This window comes from Lactuca serriola, chromosome 8 (assembly GCF_051521515.1).
Source record: "Lactuca serriola cultivar US96UC23 chromosome 8, Lser_US96UC23_V15, whole genome shotgun sequence".
NCBI lineage: Eukaryota > Viridiplantae > Streptophyta > Magnoliopsida > Asterales > Asteraceae > Lactuca > Lactuca serriola.
The window spans coordinates 99914195-99929953 of NC_136415.1; the positions used below are offsets into that span (position 1 = coordinate 99914195).

General features: G+C 30.7%; 2 protein-coding genes across 2 annotated transcripts; both read right to left on the reverse strand.

Moving 5' to 3' along the window:
* Positions 1-462: 462 nt before the first annotated feature.
* Positions 463-2544, reverse strand: ARF3 (ADP-ribosylation factor 3). Its single transcript, XM_079013849.1, has 9 exons — positions 2376-2544; positions 2033-2214; positions 1905-1943; positions 1686-1748; positions 1403-1421; positions 1161-1272; positions 1031-1078; positions 810-940; positions 463-709 (listed from the first exon to the last, which is right to left on the reverse strand). Exons 2-9 carry the CDS (start codon positions 2133-2135, stop codon positions 676-678), a joined length of 549 nt encoding a protein of 182 aa, XP_078869975.1. The 5' UTR covers positions 2136-2214; positions 2376-2544; the 3' UTR covers positions 463-675.
* Positions 2545-3243: 699 nt separating this feature from the next.
* LOC145065456 (xylose isomerase family protein) lies at positions 3244-7310 on the reverse strand. Its single transcript, XM_079012440.1, has 19 exons — positions 7179-7310; positions 6751-6839; positions 6511-6624; positions 6215-6419; positions 6042-6133; positions 5892-5942; positions 5711-5787; positions 5555-5609; positions 5368-5469; positions 5240-5291; positions 5089-5134; positions 4948-5003; positions 4645-4696; positions 4400-4550; positions 4189-4229; positions 3897-3996; positions 3728-3799; positions 3582-3659; positions 3244-3417 (listed from the first exon to the last, which is right to left on the reverse strand). The coding sequence occupies exons 2-19, from the start codon at positions 6817-6819 to the stop codon at positions 3382-3384; spliced, it is 1449 nt and encodes a 482-aa protein (XP_078868566.1). The 5' UTR covers positions 6820-6839; positions 7179-7310; the 3' UTR covers positions 3244-3381.
* Between the last annotated feature and the right edge of the window lie 8449 nt (positions 7311-15759).

Sequence of the window (15759 nt, forward strand, 5' to 3'; positions counted from 1 at the left end):
GAGCGCGCAAAAAAATATGAAAATCACTCGAGTCAAAGTATATTATTAGAGATGCTTCTAAAAATACGTTTTGGTTTAGTGATTTTAACAGCTATAAATTGTTTGATTCTAGGCCTATTATTGATCAGGACAATGAACTCCTTCGTATTATGGGTCATTTCATATTAGAGAAAAAAGAATATAGATGAATTTATTGATGTGTCCAGTGTGATCCACAAACTTCCATCATCTTGGAATGATTTGTAACATACCTTGAAACATAGAAAGAAAGAGATGGCATTGGTTCAACTTGGTAATCCTTTGTGCCTCAAATAATCATTTTGAGTGCAAGAGAATGAAAAAGAATAAGGGTAATTTTAATATGGACATCCTTCACTTCACATGGTTGAAGACAAGCTATTTATAAAAAATTTGAGGAAACACATCATCATAGGTCTACACTCTACATTACACATCGCAACATATAAAATCGTTTAATAATAACAGTAGAATATAATACTTGTCCATTTCCAAATTCATAATAACAAAAACAAAGATCCGCCCACAAAACAAAAACAGAACCTTACATGATTTGATGGAAAAAGTTGAGAACAAAATAATAATATAACAATTAAAATATGAAAAGGAGGTGTGAGAATGAGAGAGACAACTAACTCAGAAGAAACAACAAAGGGTTTAGCCACCCCCAGATTTGAGCGTGTTGCTCAACCTGCCACAATTAAAATTAAAATGCGAATAATATCAGAAACATATTTCTTTGTGTTTTGTTGAGTAAAGAAAATAATAAATAAAAAGAGTATTTATTTTACCAGTCTAAACCCTCAAAGAGACCTTCTCCTTTGATTGCAGAGGTTTTAAAAATAGACCATTGACGGTTTTTTATTTTGTGCAACTCTAGGGACTCTGTCACAGCAGCATCATCCAGTGCACCAGGAAGATCCTAAAAAAAAAAAATTAAAAATATATTTAGGAAATTAAAAATTATGGATAAATATTTAAAAGATTTGTTTTTTTTTGTTCTCAACTCAACCTGTTTGTTAGCAAATATGAGAACAACAGCACCTTTCAACTCTTCCTCCTATGTGAAGAAAAATATCGGATACGTTAAATTAAAAATTAATGGATACAATTTATAAAATAAATAAAGTGAAATAGAATACCTCTAAAATGGCATGAAACTCCTCTTTAGCAATTACTAGTCTTTCTGTGTCACTGGAATCAACCACATATATGATGGCCTGAGTATTTGGAAAATAGCATCTCCAGTATGGCCTAAATGAAAATAAAGATCCACAAAAACATCACCTCATCAAATTCTGAAAAGATTTTCAATTTTCAACACCACTGAACAAGATTCAATTATCAATGTAATAGTTATTTATCAAAGGAAAATTAATATTACCTGATGCTCGTCTGCCCACCTGTATCATAACCAAAAAAAACACTAGTATTAGCAGGGAATATTGATCAAGTAAAAAGAATACTATTGTATATCTTCGAATCAAATTCAATAATATCCAAATGATCAATGTAAGAAAGTGGCCATAAGTAGTCTAACTTAGAGTTGTTTAATGATCTCAGAATCAGATGTTATATTGTTGCATTGCGTTTCCATATGAAAAGCTCAAATAAGAAAACTTAAAAGATAGATAGAAAGACAAATCAGGAACAATTAGCAAACATACCGAGATCCCAGACTTGAAACTTTATATTGTTGTATTGAACTGTTTCCACATTAAATCCAATTGCTGCACAGAAGGGGTACATCAGTGTCCACATCCAATAAAACAATGTAATCCATCATGTTATGTAGCTTCAATAATTCAATAATGTAACATATCGTGAAACTAGGAATTTGAGTTACAGAGCTAATAAGAAAGCTGGGATGAAGAAAGAGAACCTACTTGGAATAGTGGAGACAACTTCGCCCATCTGAAGCCGATCTAAACACCAAATCAATCACCAATTAAGAAATAAGATAATATGGAACTTGTAGAGAAGATTAGGGATAATGAAAGAGATGGGATCATACAAAGTATAGTGGTTTTGCCAGCATTGTCAAGACCGAGAACGAGGATCCGAGCTTCTTTGTTTCCGAAAAGCGAAGAGAACAATCTCGTAAACACTAACCCCATCTATTATACCATGTACCGATATTCCTCAAACCAAAAATCCAGATCAGATCGCTTCGTCTTCAAAGGCAGAATCCCAAATCTTCCGTCCAAAAAACCAAAATATAATTGCAATTTATGTGAGACGAATAGAATTGGTTCCATCGCATGCAAGTAAAACAAGATTTAGGCGTTTAATTTGCACAAAACAAAACATGCTCATAAGAGAAAGATCTTGGGAATTTTGAAAGGCAAAAAGCGTACCTCTGAAGCGGAGAATCTGCCTATAAGAAAATTCCGATGGGTTCGAGAGGAATGATTGCGAAAAACGTGAGATTCTGGGAGTAGGATTTGAAGATAGAAGGAGATGAGAAGGTGTTCGTCTCGATCTCTACGGACGAAAAATTCACCAATTTTTCTAATTTGATTCTTCAGGATCTGTAATCGGGAGATGTGGAGTGAAGAACACGGGAGAAGTTACAAAAATTTCCCTACACTATCTTGAAAGTTTCATTTTCAGTCCTCTTTATTTCAGTTTTATACTTTTAGTCCATAAGAATTGATCTCCTTCGTTTGGTCCCTCTCATCACGTTCGTTGGGCAACAAAGGATGTATATAATATAAGTATTAGTTTATAGATTTATAGATTATAGAACAATAGGTCATATTCATATCCAGTTTTATAATTTATATTTGTCTTTCTTAAAGGATTTATAAATATGATATCCAGATTTGACAAATTTGAAGAGATCATTTTTATGTATGTTGTAATGTGCATGTGTATTGTCAGTTTGTCATGATTTTATTAAAAAAAATAGTTCTAGGATATATGGGCATTGTTTCCATATTTTGACTAATGTGAACAATCTTATAATATAGTTTGGTTCCGATATTTTTTATATATTTAAGATTACACGAGCTAATGTCATGGAATCTATTGCAATATTTTGTTCTGATTGTTTATAGGACTTTTTTTCAAATAATAATAATAATAATCTGTTACTCATTTATGACATTTAACCATTCTATTATTTGGTGACAGGTATTCGTAAATGGTAGGGTATTTATTGCGATTTTCGGCAGGAAATTAAACATTGTATCATGGAAGAAACAGATCAAAATCAAGGGCACATTCATAAACCATTAAAACTTTAATTAACTTAATTTTTCACATGATACAGACGCATTGCATATAGAAACCCTAGATTTCTTTTGCCTTATTGACGTCTAACCTAAAAAGTAAAAACCAACGAATTTCTACTTGAACCTACTACATTGCAGATTGGAAAATCATCTCCGCAAGTTCCTGCACAAATAATAATAAGAAAAAGACAAACCCAATTACTAAAAACAGTCGACAAATCATGATAATTTTAAACTACATATTAAATGGTTTGTTTGATTGGATGGAAAGGAATGGAATGAACCATTCCATTCCTTTTTCTGATTCCGTCATACCAAACACATTACCTGTTTGCCAGAAGGAACTGTAGGTTCTCCCCATTCCATAGCTTTCTTTTCTAACAACTCAAAATCAGCTTTTCCAGCCTAAAAAAAAACAATTAACATCAATCTTCCAAAAAAAAAATCTAAAATGAAATAAATTGGGTAATTACCTCGATTTGGGCACCAAGTTCTGAATCAAAGCTTTGATATCTCTTGCGAACAAGCTCTGTTAAAGATCCATCCTTCAAACACAGAAAAAATATATATAATCTTGTGTTAAATAACATAAATAATTTTATAAGAAAAAATAAATAAAAGATAATAGAGAAAAAAAAAAACCTCAAGTAGCTTTGCAGCATTACGAAGACCACGTGCAAGAGTATCCATCCCAGCAATATGAGCAATAAATAAGTCTTCAACATCTGTACTTTCCCTTCGTCTGTATATACATATATATATTTTTTTTACTTAATCAGGATAAAGTAAATGACCATTTTACCCTTTTGTTTAGAAATAAAAAATAAATAAATAAATGTAATCAATTGGGTAAACATGGATGTTTAAATGCATAAAGCAACCATCTTAGTTCATTAAGACATGTTTAATGTATTAAGATAAAAAAGGAACTCACAATTTGGCATCAAAATTGAATCCCCCAGGTGAAAGTCCACCCTGTAATTAAAAAAAATAAAAATTAAGTCAATAATCACCAGTGACAATAATTAATAATTACTGTGTCCCATTAAAAAAACAAAACCCTTTTTTCTTTTGTTCCAAAAGGTTGTTGTGTTTCATATGTTTATCTCAAAGGGTATTTTAGGTATTTCACATGTTCCACTTACATTCTTGATGACACTGAGCATAACCAAAGTGGCTTCATTGACATCCATCAAAAACTGATCAGTATCCCAACCTACTTGAGGGTCACCGGTGTTGGCATCAATGTTTCCTAATAAACCATTGATTCTTGCAGTTTCAAGCTCATGGTGACAACTGCAAAACAATTTTTTTTTTTTAATTTTAAATAATTAAAAAGAACAAAAAGTGTATAAATAATCAAAACTAAAGTCAGAATGTTAACACACACCTGTGACCAGATAGAGTAGCATGGTTGCATTCAATATTCAATTTGAATTCTCCTGCAGTGAGATATATTTTAGGGCTATTCTTGATAATGAAGATGACAAGGGCATTTTCGTCTTTTTGCTTAGACAAAAGATCAAAAGAATATTCCTTTCATAATACAATGTTTTTAGTTACAATCTTTAAACTATTGCAAGTCATTAAAAATTTAAAATCAATTTTAAGTTTTTTAGTTTTAACATTTTCTTTCATATAAAAGTATGATTCTAGATTAAAAAATAATAATAATAATAATAGAAAAGATTACCTATAAGTCCATACTTCCTTAAGAAATTAGCAGCAGTGGCAGCATCCCAATCATACCTACCAACATTAATATAACAATTAAAAAATAAATAAATAAACTTGTTCATTTCTTACCAAAAAAGAAAAATAGATAATATCATACTGGTGCTTTGTGGGTTCTTGAGGCTTGGGCTCAATAAGAAGTGTTCCTGAAGCAAAAATTAACATAAATATAAACAGTTATAAATAATTTTTATTCTTTTATGTTTTTTAATACCAATTCTCTTGTATTTATATAATAATTAGTTAATTACCAGTGAATCCAATCTTCTTTTTATAGGCTACTGCAGCTTCAAAAAACCGTGCCTACAAAAAATATAATTTCCACATTATATCTATTTTTTTCAACAATTAAAAAATTTATTTTTAATGAAAAATTTACCATATGGTCAAGCTCTCTCTCCATATCAGTGTTGAGAAGAGTCTGATAACCCTCACGACCACCCCAAAACACATAATTTTCACCCCCTAGATAATGTGTAACCTGTGTAAATAGTAAAAGTTCATATCAAGGGCAAAATTGTCTTTTTTTTGTTAAATAAACTAAGTAGTAAGTAGTAAATACCAACCTCTATTGCTTTCTTGACTTGAGCTGCAGCATATGCATAGACTCCAATTTCAGGGCTGTGGTTATGTATTAAGTATTAAATTCAGATATTATTATTATTATTAATTAAATATATTGAAAAAAAATATATGAAGCTTGAAAAAGGTGTAATATGAACCTGGTGGCACCACCATGCATGTAGCGGGGATGCATGAACAACTGAGCTGTACCCCATAAAGGACGAATTTTTGTCCCCTGAGAGAATATCAGAAACATTTTTTTTTATGGATTAATGTTTTGATAAAAGAAATTAATTTACTTGATTACCCCTTCTTTTTTGTTTAACAATGAGAAATTACCTGAAGTTCTTTCGCAAGAGCTACAATTTCATCAAGATTTGCATTAGTTTCCTACAAAGATAATCAAAAAACTTGATCAATAATCAAAAGTCAAAACATAAGATTACAAATTACATTATGTGATAAATATAATAAAATAATGCCAATTACCTCCAATGTTTCACCATCTGGAGCAATGTCTCTATCATGAAAACACCACCTATCAACTCCAAGCTTCTCTAGGAACTCAAAATTCGCCCTCACTACAACAAAAAATGAAAGCAATGAGCAGAGTTGACCAAATATTGACCAAATAAAGAAGTCTACAAAACAATTGATCTTACTTCTTCTCTTTGCCATGGCTAAAGAATTACTACCATCTTCCCATGGCCACATTTTAGTAGCTGCACCAAAAGGATCACCACCTGTTCCACGAAAAGTGTGCCAAAAAGCAACACTAAATCGCATCCAATCCTTCATATTCTTTCCAAGAATCTCCTCATTCGGATTATACCATTTATACGCAAGTGGATTTTTGCTTTTGGGTCCCTACAAGTAACAATCATGAATGATTTGTCTCAAATTCCAGATTTCAAAATCGAAAAGGCGATTATCGTGATTACTCATTAGGTTTGCTAACCTCGTATTTAATTTTGGGAATCCCAGGAAAAAATTCCCCTTCCCATTCAGCCGAATCGTCGAAACCACAATCACCATCAAGATCTGCAGGACAGGTATGTGGATCTTCGGAAATCTATAAGAAAGAAAATTGACATAGTTAGTACTGATTTACAGTGGAATGAGTAAAACAGAGACAAAGGCGTAAACCCTAACAAAAGGGTAAAATCAAACAGATTAAGTTAAATATTCAAAGCATTACCACTGTATGAAAGATCACATTGAAACAGAGAAAAAACAGCAACAACTTCCCAGCTTTCGTACTTGTCATTTCATTCAATTTCAGATAACCTAAATCGAAATAGAAAAAGGATCAAAGGTTAGTAACAAAACAAAATAATCATCATAACATAACGGATGATGAATGCAACAGTGCGGCTCAATCCCTAATTTCAAATCAAGTGAAGAGAAAACGTACGATCAGAAGAAGTACTAAAATTGTTTTTTTTTTTTTCAAAATCTGATCATATACCAAAATCGGGACAAAATCTCAAAAAACCGAATTCAAAATTAAGCTGTACAACACTTTATCGACGAAGAAAAACGTCTGCATGATTGAATCTTGAAAACCTAAAAGCTGAGTGACAGTCAAAACAGTGACGAGTATCACGAAAAGTACGCGCCACTTACAGATTATGGACGAGAGATTAGTGTGAAAGATTTGCAAAGTGAATGAGGTGGAATTGTGTTGATAGATTTTAGAAGGCAATTTGGATAAGTAATATAGATTTGGAGCAGATGAAAGTTGTTGATATTCCAAATACGTGCATTGATATTCGATAGAAAGAGAGAGATAGATAAGAATGCAAACTCACAGGTGATGTGTGACTCTTTATAAACTGCAACAAATAATATTATTAAGTCATAGATATACTCGAACATATAAATTATTTATTTATTTACTTAATAATCCAAGCTATTCAAAGAAACCTCGTCATCTTTTGATTATTATCCTTTTATATATTATATATTAAATATAAAATAATGATAAATGATATGCTTTAATATGCAGATTTTATAGAAGTTATTCGTTAAAATGATCGTGTTTGGATACCCAAGCATTAATGCATAACTAATTTTTTTTTAGAGATAGCACAAAAATATCAATATTTTTTTTGTTTAAAAAAAGCGTAACTTTGCAACATCGCTTTTTTAGTGGTCACACGACCATTATTATATTGTGTTTTTCTAATTTATTCTGCAAAAGTGTTGATTTTCAAATATAAAAAAAAGTTTGTAGAAAATAGTATGTTCCAATAGTTTGCATAAGAAAATATTTCTTACTTATACAAAGTTATTTTAGTCAAAGTGCATAAGATGTTTGGCAAATAAGATATTAAATTTTCTTTTTAGTAAGACCCGACAATGGTTGGGTTAGGTTATTTTCGGGTTTTTGGGGAAATAGAAGGGTGGTGGTGGAGAACCGGATTCCTAATGGAACGTTTAAGGTCACTTTTTAAACTAATATTTTTACCTTATGTCTGAGTTATAGGAATCCAATCTAAAATAATTCAAAATGATACTTATGAATCAAAGCACAGAAACATAAGTCAAATGTTAGAAGAATCTTGAGTTTATTATAGGGGAGGGAGAGAGAGAGAGAGAGAGAGAGAGAGAGAGAGAGAGCTTCGAATAGTATCTATATGTCTCAATTCAATAGTGGAGTCGTTTTTATACAAGACAAATTGGCTTGTGTCTTTCTAAACTAGTTAAGAGAATCACAAATTTAATGACTTAATTAATGATTTTTAAATCTGACGATATTAGTCAACCTTATCGTAATCACCCGTTATAATTCAGATTTTTCATATGAAAACTAGTTCAATTTTTCGAAGACCTTTTGGGACACTACCCCAAACCTCACGGGGTTACAACGGGATCTGCCCTTTGAACCCCGCTAGAGGTGTTGCCCTTAGGACCTTGCGGCCCTCTAGATTCCGTTATTCTTTTGTACCGACTTATAATTCGTTTTATATATACATGTACTCCACATTCACCGAACATATAATAAACATCTTAGGTCACATATTAGTTTCAATTATATAAAATGTCTGGTAAAACCAAAATCACCAATAGGGTTAACATGTTTAATTAAACGCGATGAAAATTTCAATCGAAATCAAACATATTTAAGTAATGGGTTGAGAAATTTCAACTTAACCCAACTTGATTATTAAATTGGATGAAATCGGAGTGACATCTTTATCTTTTTCCAACCAAAATTATTTAATAAACAAATTGTCCTGTTTAAATCTCTAAAAGAAAACCCATCAAAATCCAATAATTATTGTAACTTTTTTCACATAAAACTCAAAAACTCCAATATTTATTACTTGTAACGGTTGACTGGTTGATGAAAGAGAAGAAGAAGATAGGTAGCAGAGTTTTGCGATTAAGGTTATGTTAAACAATGAGAGTAACATAGTGGTCGACTAAGAAAGTGTTGTATGTCATTAAGAAGGTTACTAGTTATATTAATTATATTTTTATTTTCTTTCCAAAGTTTAAATTATTAAAATTTTAATCACATGGCAATACTAATTAAATATAGATTAAAAATACTTAAAACTCTTAAATGGGGTGATCGGTTTGATTATGTTGAGAATTTCAACTATAATTTAATATATTTAATTAAAGAGGTTAATCTAACCAATTTCATTAAACATAATAAAAATATCAACCCAACCCGTTAATCAATAGGTTGGTTTTTCAGATTCGGATCAAGATTATCAGCTTGTTAGCTTCTATGTCTTTAAAAGTTTTTATTTTTATGCAAATTTTCTTTTATCGTCTTTAAAGTAAGGAAATCTAAAAGTTGGAACTCATGTTCTCTAACATGAAAAACATAGACATTAACCAATTGTGTTGAATTTATTTTTGCTTATATTTAAAAAAATGTTTATTAAAACTCAATTTTTGTGGTTTTTTTAGTCTGTGAAACAACGTTATATTTTTATTAATTAAAATCACTTTGAAAAATTATCATGATAATAAAAATTAATAAAATCGCTTGGTGTCATAAAGTAATTTTGTAAATACATTTTCATGTATTTAGTGGTCATTTTATGTTTCTACTTGAAAACGTGGTCTTCTTATTATATGATTTTTATATAATTACTTTTTTTTAATGCAATTAATATTAATATATGGTTGTTATAATCAAGAAAATATTGTTTGTTTTGGATTAAGGAATGAAAAAGTATATCAGTCTTGAAATGATATTCCCATAAAAATGAGTGTTTCTCATTCAACTCGTTATCCATGTTTTTTTCGGTACGTGTTTTTTTTTTTTTTTTTTTTTTTTTTTTTTTTTTTTTTTTTAATAAAAGAGATTGCTAGTGTTAAAAAAAGACTTCAACACCATTTCCTATTTAAATGGGATTTTGGGTTTTTTACTTTTATGTTATTTTTACACTTTTTAGATACTATTAGAACTATTATTTCCAAACATTTTTATACAACTTTAATTACAATCTGTAGTAAAGAATAGTTTTCCCAAACATATACTACTTCAAACTAATTAAAAAAATTCTACCAATATAACCACATTGTACTACTTGACCTCATATCAAAATCAGACACGCACACACACACACAAAAAATATATTCATGAATCAAACGATCTAGAATTAAAAAATGTTTTCATAAATCGTAGCCCAACACCTAACAATCCTCTCACCACCAATAATGCTAGTCATTTTGGTTGCTCGAATATTAAAGATTCATTGAGAGCTATTGATTGAAATCAAAAGCAAAAAGGGACCAAGGACGAACAAAGACCCAACAAGATGATAATGTTGGGCCAAAGGTGTTGACCCTTACTGATGTAGTGATGTATATAGCATGATCTATGAGATCCATCAAGTCGTTAAACCAATAAATCTTCACCTAAAATTAGGAGGGTAAAAGCATCACGTTATGTTTGGTTTATGTAGATAATAATAGAATAGATATGGGCAAAAAAAAAAGTCGGTTATGAGTCAAACCAGTCATAAAAAAAAATTGTATTATGTCTAAACTATCTATAAAAATCGGTCTAAAGACTCTAAACCAATACATGATGCTCCATTAACTTGTAAGCTTTTAGTTTTATAGCCATCATCCTCTATACCTCCTTCTTCCCAAAGAGGATGTGGGATGCTCCTTTTATTTTAGACTTTTTTTTTCACTTGTGAGCTTCTATTCTTTCTAAAAAGCAAAACTTTTTTAAGAGCTTACTCATAATACATGAAATATGTTTTAAAATTTGTCTTTTCTTTCCAATACTTGGTACTTGTTAGATAGAGCTCGAATAGTTTCTATGTCTAACTAAGGGGCTGTTTGGTAAGATCTGAATTTTTAAGATCTGAATTTTTAAGAGGTCTGAATTTCTAAAAGGGTCTGAATTTTTAAGATCTGAATTTTTAACATGCTGTTTGGTTGGAACCTCTTAATTGTTGTGCTGAATTAACAAAATGACCATTTTGCCCTTTGTATTATTTTTTTTCAGAATAATTATAAAAAAAACATAAATGCCATACAAAATCCAAAATTCACACAAATTAAAATTTCTTTTCAATAATTTATAATGATCTTTTTGAGATATATTTACAAAAATAACATCATGCTTTTATATCCCAAGGATTTCAAAGTTAAAAACAACATATTTGACATCGATTTGTACTCCTTCTCCATCACCTTAAAGTTTTCTTTCAAACATTTCAACCTGCAAATTCAAATTCAACAAGGAAACAAATCAACTCAATGGAAATTTATATAATCATTACTGTAAATTGAATGAATGTTCTTTACATAACTAGGCTTGGGTTAAACTCAAGGTTTTCCAAAAATCACTTTAAACATATATATAGAATTCCATACCAAATCCATCATTAACTATTGAAAGTATGTTTGCTAGAATATATATTTTTTCAAAATCTCCAATTGTTATAACTTGTATAAACTACTTTCAATTCACACAAAGCTCGTGCATAATTGCTAGATAATGATGCACCATCATTAATGTATCAAAGTCCATATGATATGCATCATTATCCCCAGCTCAAAGTTTTACAAAATCCCTTAAATAGCAACATACTTTTCAAACTCAGTTTTTTTTAACTTCAAAGTTCAAATATATGGTTTCATTCACCGAACGTATGTATCTATGTGTTCTATTTCATATTCATCAACCAACTGGTTGTTTTTTTTTTTGCCAAAATCTACAATATTAACCAACCAATTTATCATCTTCTATCTTGAGATTTCAAACAATATTCATATTTTCTGGAAACATGATGCTACTGATAATAGAGTTTTTCAGAAAATATACAAATTCATCGTCAATCTGTCTTTGCATATGAATTAACCCTCAAATTTGAACTACTCGAAATTAATTGAGGTTTGAGGTCAAGAACTTATGTCGATAGTTTTAAGGGCAAGAAAATGAAAAAAAAAAACTAATATGATTTCAAGCATTGACTTCTTGTAACAGAAATATATGATGAAATTAACAAGAAGTTAGGGTAAATCATTTGATTTCCAGCGACAATACTCAACTTCCAAGCAAAAAGAAAAGAAAGAAAAATGTACCACAGTCGATGACTTTGAGGGAGCCAGAGGGCTTCGCTGCCGGCAAAGACTGCGTCTTTGCAGAGGTGGTGCCCGGACGGGATGGAGGATGGCTGCAATCGGAGTTTCGGTGGGAGGGAGCAGATAGATTGGCGAAGAAGAGAGAGTAGAAGGAAGGCGCTAGGTCTCGCACAAAAGGTTTCACCGAGGAATAGAATGGAGGCATATTAGGGCAAAGGGGCAAGAAGATGTCGGCGTTTTGTTGTAGAAGGGTCGGAGGGAAGAGCAACCTGTGAGAATGAGAAATAGACAGAGAAGAGAAGAAGGAGCGACGATCGGTAAAAGAGGAATACGCATCTCTTATTTTTTTTTCAGACACGACTCCACATCTGAAATATTAAGAGGGTTTTAAAAAATTAAGAGACAAAAAGTAAGAGGCTACCAAACAAGCTGAATCTGAATTTTTAAGAGGTAAACAAACAAGGCCTAAGTATGCGTAATTTTCTGAAATAGTTCATATATGAAATAAATACAACAATTTTAGTGTTGTGTTTAGATTTTTAATTTAGAATTGTTTATAATAAAAACATTACTGGCTTGATGTGGATCTTTGAATATATGAAATAAATACAACAATTTTAGTGTTTTGCTTAGATTTTTAATTTAGAATTGTTTATAATAAAAACATTACTTGCTTGATGTGGGTCTTTTAGCAAGTATAGTACATAACTTAGTGAATCCAACCCGAAAAAATAAAATCAGACCGAAAAACATAAATTAAAATCGAAAAAAATGAATGCAATGATGCGATACCAAACTACTCTACCGCATAATGACCATCCAAAGTCAATCTAAAATCATACAGATCTTGGAATAAACTGTTTAGGCAAAGATATAAAATGACCAATCCATCCAAATCGATTCTTTGCACTTTTTATAATACTATTGAAATATTAATAACAAAAAAATATTTCAAATTGAAAATAAAATTTTTAAATATTTATATTTTTTGGTAATAAATTTTTTATTCGTTCAAAGTCTATTTTGTACATGGAATATACCAAATGAACACGTCAATATTAAATATATATGATTATTTAGTGGATTTTATGCAAAAAAGTTTCAATATTTTAAGAAATTTTTGATAAAGTCCTAAAAATAGATTTGAACAAAAGTCTCAATCATTTAACATTTTGCCAAAATTAACAAAAAATATATTTTTTTTTTAATTTCAACAGGAATAACAGATTATGTGATTTTTCTAAAATAATGAAACTTTTTTATTAAAAAATATTTAGGACTTTATCAGGCAATCTACCAAAATAATGAGATTTTCCTATATAAAATATGTATTTAGCTATTTCTAGATCGGATAATGTTTTGAATTTATGTTAACATAATTAATAAACAAATAAACTTGAAATTCAATGATTGTGTATGTGTAATTGAAAAATGATTGATCTTGGATTGCATAATTGATCTTAGATTGCACGTCTTTCTAGTTAGGTACACGTCTTTCTTTCGCTTAAGTTAATAAACTTCCATGTTATTTGTTATTTCACTGATTATGACTTTTTTATATTTATTATTTTGTTTTTCATATTAACAATATACATTTGACTTATTAAATTTTCACTACAGTTAGATTTAAGCTAGAGTGATCTTATTTCTAGTTTGTAGGGATCAAATCTGCCTAAATACAAAAGTTTCGGGGTTAAATATGACAATATACAAAAGTCTTTGGCTAAACTCATAAAATATATTATTCACTTTGAAATTGAAATTCTAATTAAATACACAGAAAATTATATGAAATGGTCCTTGTTGTTTAGAGTAATCTTTCTAACTTTAATTTTTAACTAAGACTGTCCTTATGAATTGGATTTGCTTCGGACTTGGTCCCTGACCTGATTACAAAAATAAATAAATAAATAAATAAAACCTAAGACCTTGTTTGATAAGCTTCTTATTGGGTCCAGTAAGAGATCAACTCTGACTAAGTCTGAGTCAAAATGTTTGATACCACCACTTGACGCCTCTTACTCAATCCATGCACCTATAATTTGGTTCTTATAAAAATAACGTTAATCGGAAAATAGCTTCATTTTCTTCTTTCAAAAACATGCTCCTTTCTTCTTGCGTTAGACAGAAGGAACTCATGTACACTTGACATCTTTTCGAGCTGTGTCGACTCTTCCCACATCCGATCTGCTCCTCCGCCACCTTACTTAACTTCCGACCTCATTCTAATGATAAGTCTAGTTTTTTGTTTCAAATTTTTCTTCCATGTATGTTGAAATATGTCATGAAGTTTTTGTTTATGTAAGTTGTCCATCCCCTTAAATTTTAAATTGTGGGTCTTTTTATCCTCTGGCCACATGATTATCATAAACTCTTAGAGTATTTGTTACCATTGGCTATTTCCTATTATTTATTATTATCTTCTAGATTTTTAGATCATATATGTTTGGAGTTGTTAGGTCAAGGAAGCTTTTTTTTTTTTGGCTTTCTTGATTAGATCAATTAAGTTTGTTGCAATATTTTAACAAAAAAGTTATAATTTCATAGACTTCCAATAGCTATTATAGAGCCCACTCTATTACAAGCTTGTTGCAAGCTTCATTTTGTTGATCAAAGAAAAAGACATTCATATTTGAAAAAGAGATGGGTGGAAAACATGCTTCCATTGTTATTCATGTAGGCATTGTGTTGTTTGAAGAGGACATAAGTGATTGTAGCACTTGTCAGACACTGATACAAAGGCGGATAAGAAGAAGGGTTATCATCAACTACTCAGCGGTAAGCGACAAGAAAGGTGGTCGAAGCCAGAGGAGAAGATGACGGTGGCAACCGCATCTTCTTCATTTTTATGATAAATGATTCGCACTTTTTATGATCTATAATTCAATTTTAATAATATAAAAAAAATTCCATTTTTTTTGTCTCCGAAACATGATTTTTTTTTTTTTATATATTTTAAATTTTTTTTAACCGAATATATATATATATATATATATATATATATATATATATATATATATATATATATATATATATATATAACAGCAAAAATTTACCCAACAATTTCAGTATCGGTGGTGGAATCCCCCACTCTTTCGGCCCAGCGCCAGCATTGGCGCTGTATCAGCTAGGGATGAGCAGTTTGTCCCAAGTTTCGATCCCGTACCGAACCGGTACGAACCTAAAAATACGAGACGGTACTTGGTCCTCCAAATACATGAAATTCGGGAATCGGTACCGCCGGTACCGGTACTAGTACCGAAAACCGGTACCTTTCCCGGTACCGGTATCGGTGATGTTAATTCGGTTCGGTACTCGGGATTGACTTTTGACCAAATTCGGTTTTCGGGAAATCGGAAATGGTACGGGTCGGTACCGGTTCCGTATCACGCTCATCCCTAGTATCGGCTGGCCTATTATTTAGCCCCACAAATTTACCCTTTTGAAAAATAAATGGCCGGAAATTATCCTCACGGTCCTCATTAAAAACAGAAATTACGGATTTGGTCCTTCATTAAAACAGAGATTACGGATTTGGTCCTCCACAAATCTGTTTTGCTTTAAATCTTCCTGTGACTTCATTTTGGGACGTTGGATCTTTAATCATAGAGAATATCTTCCACATATAATAATTCAAAAC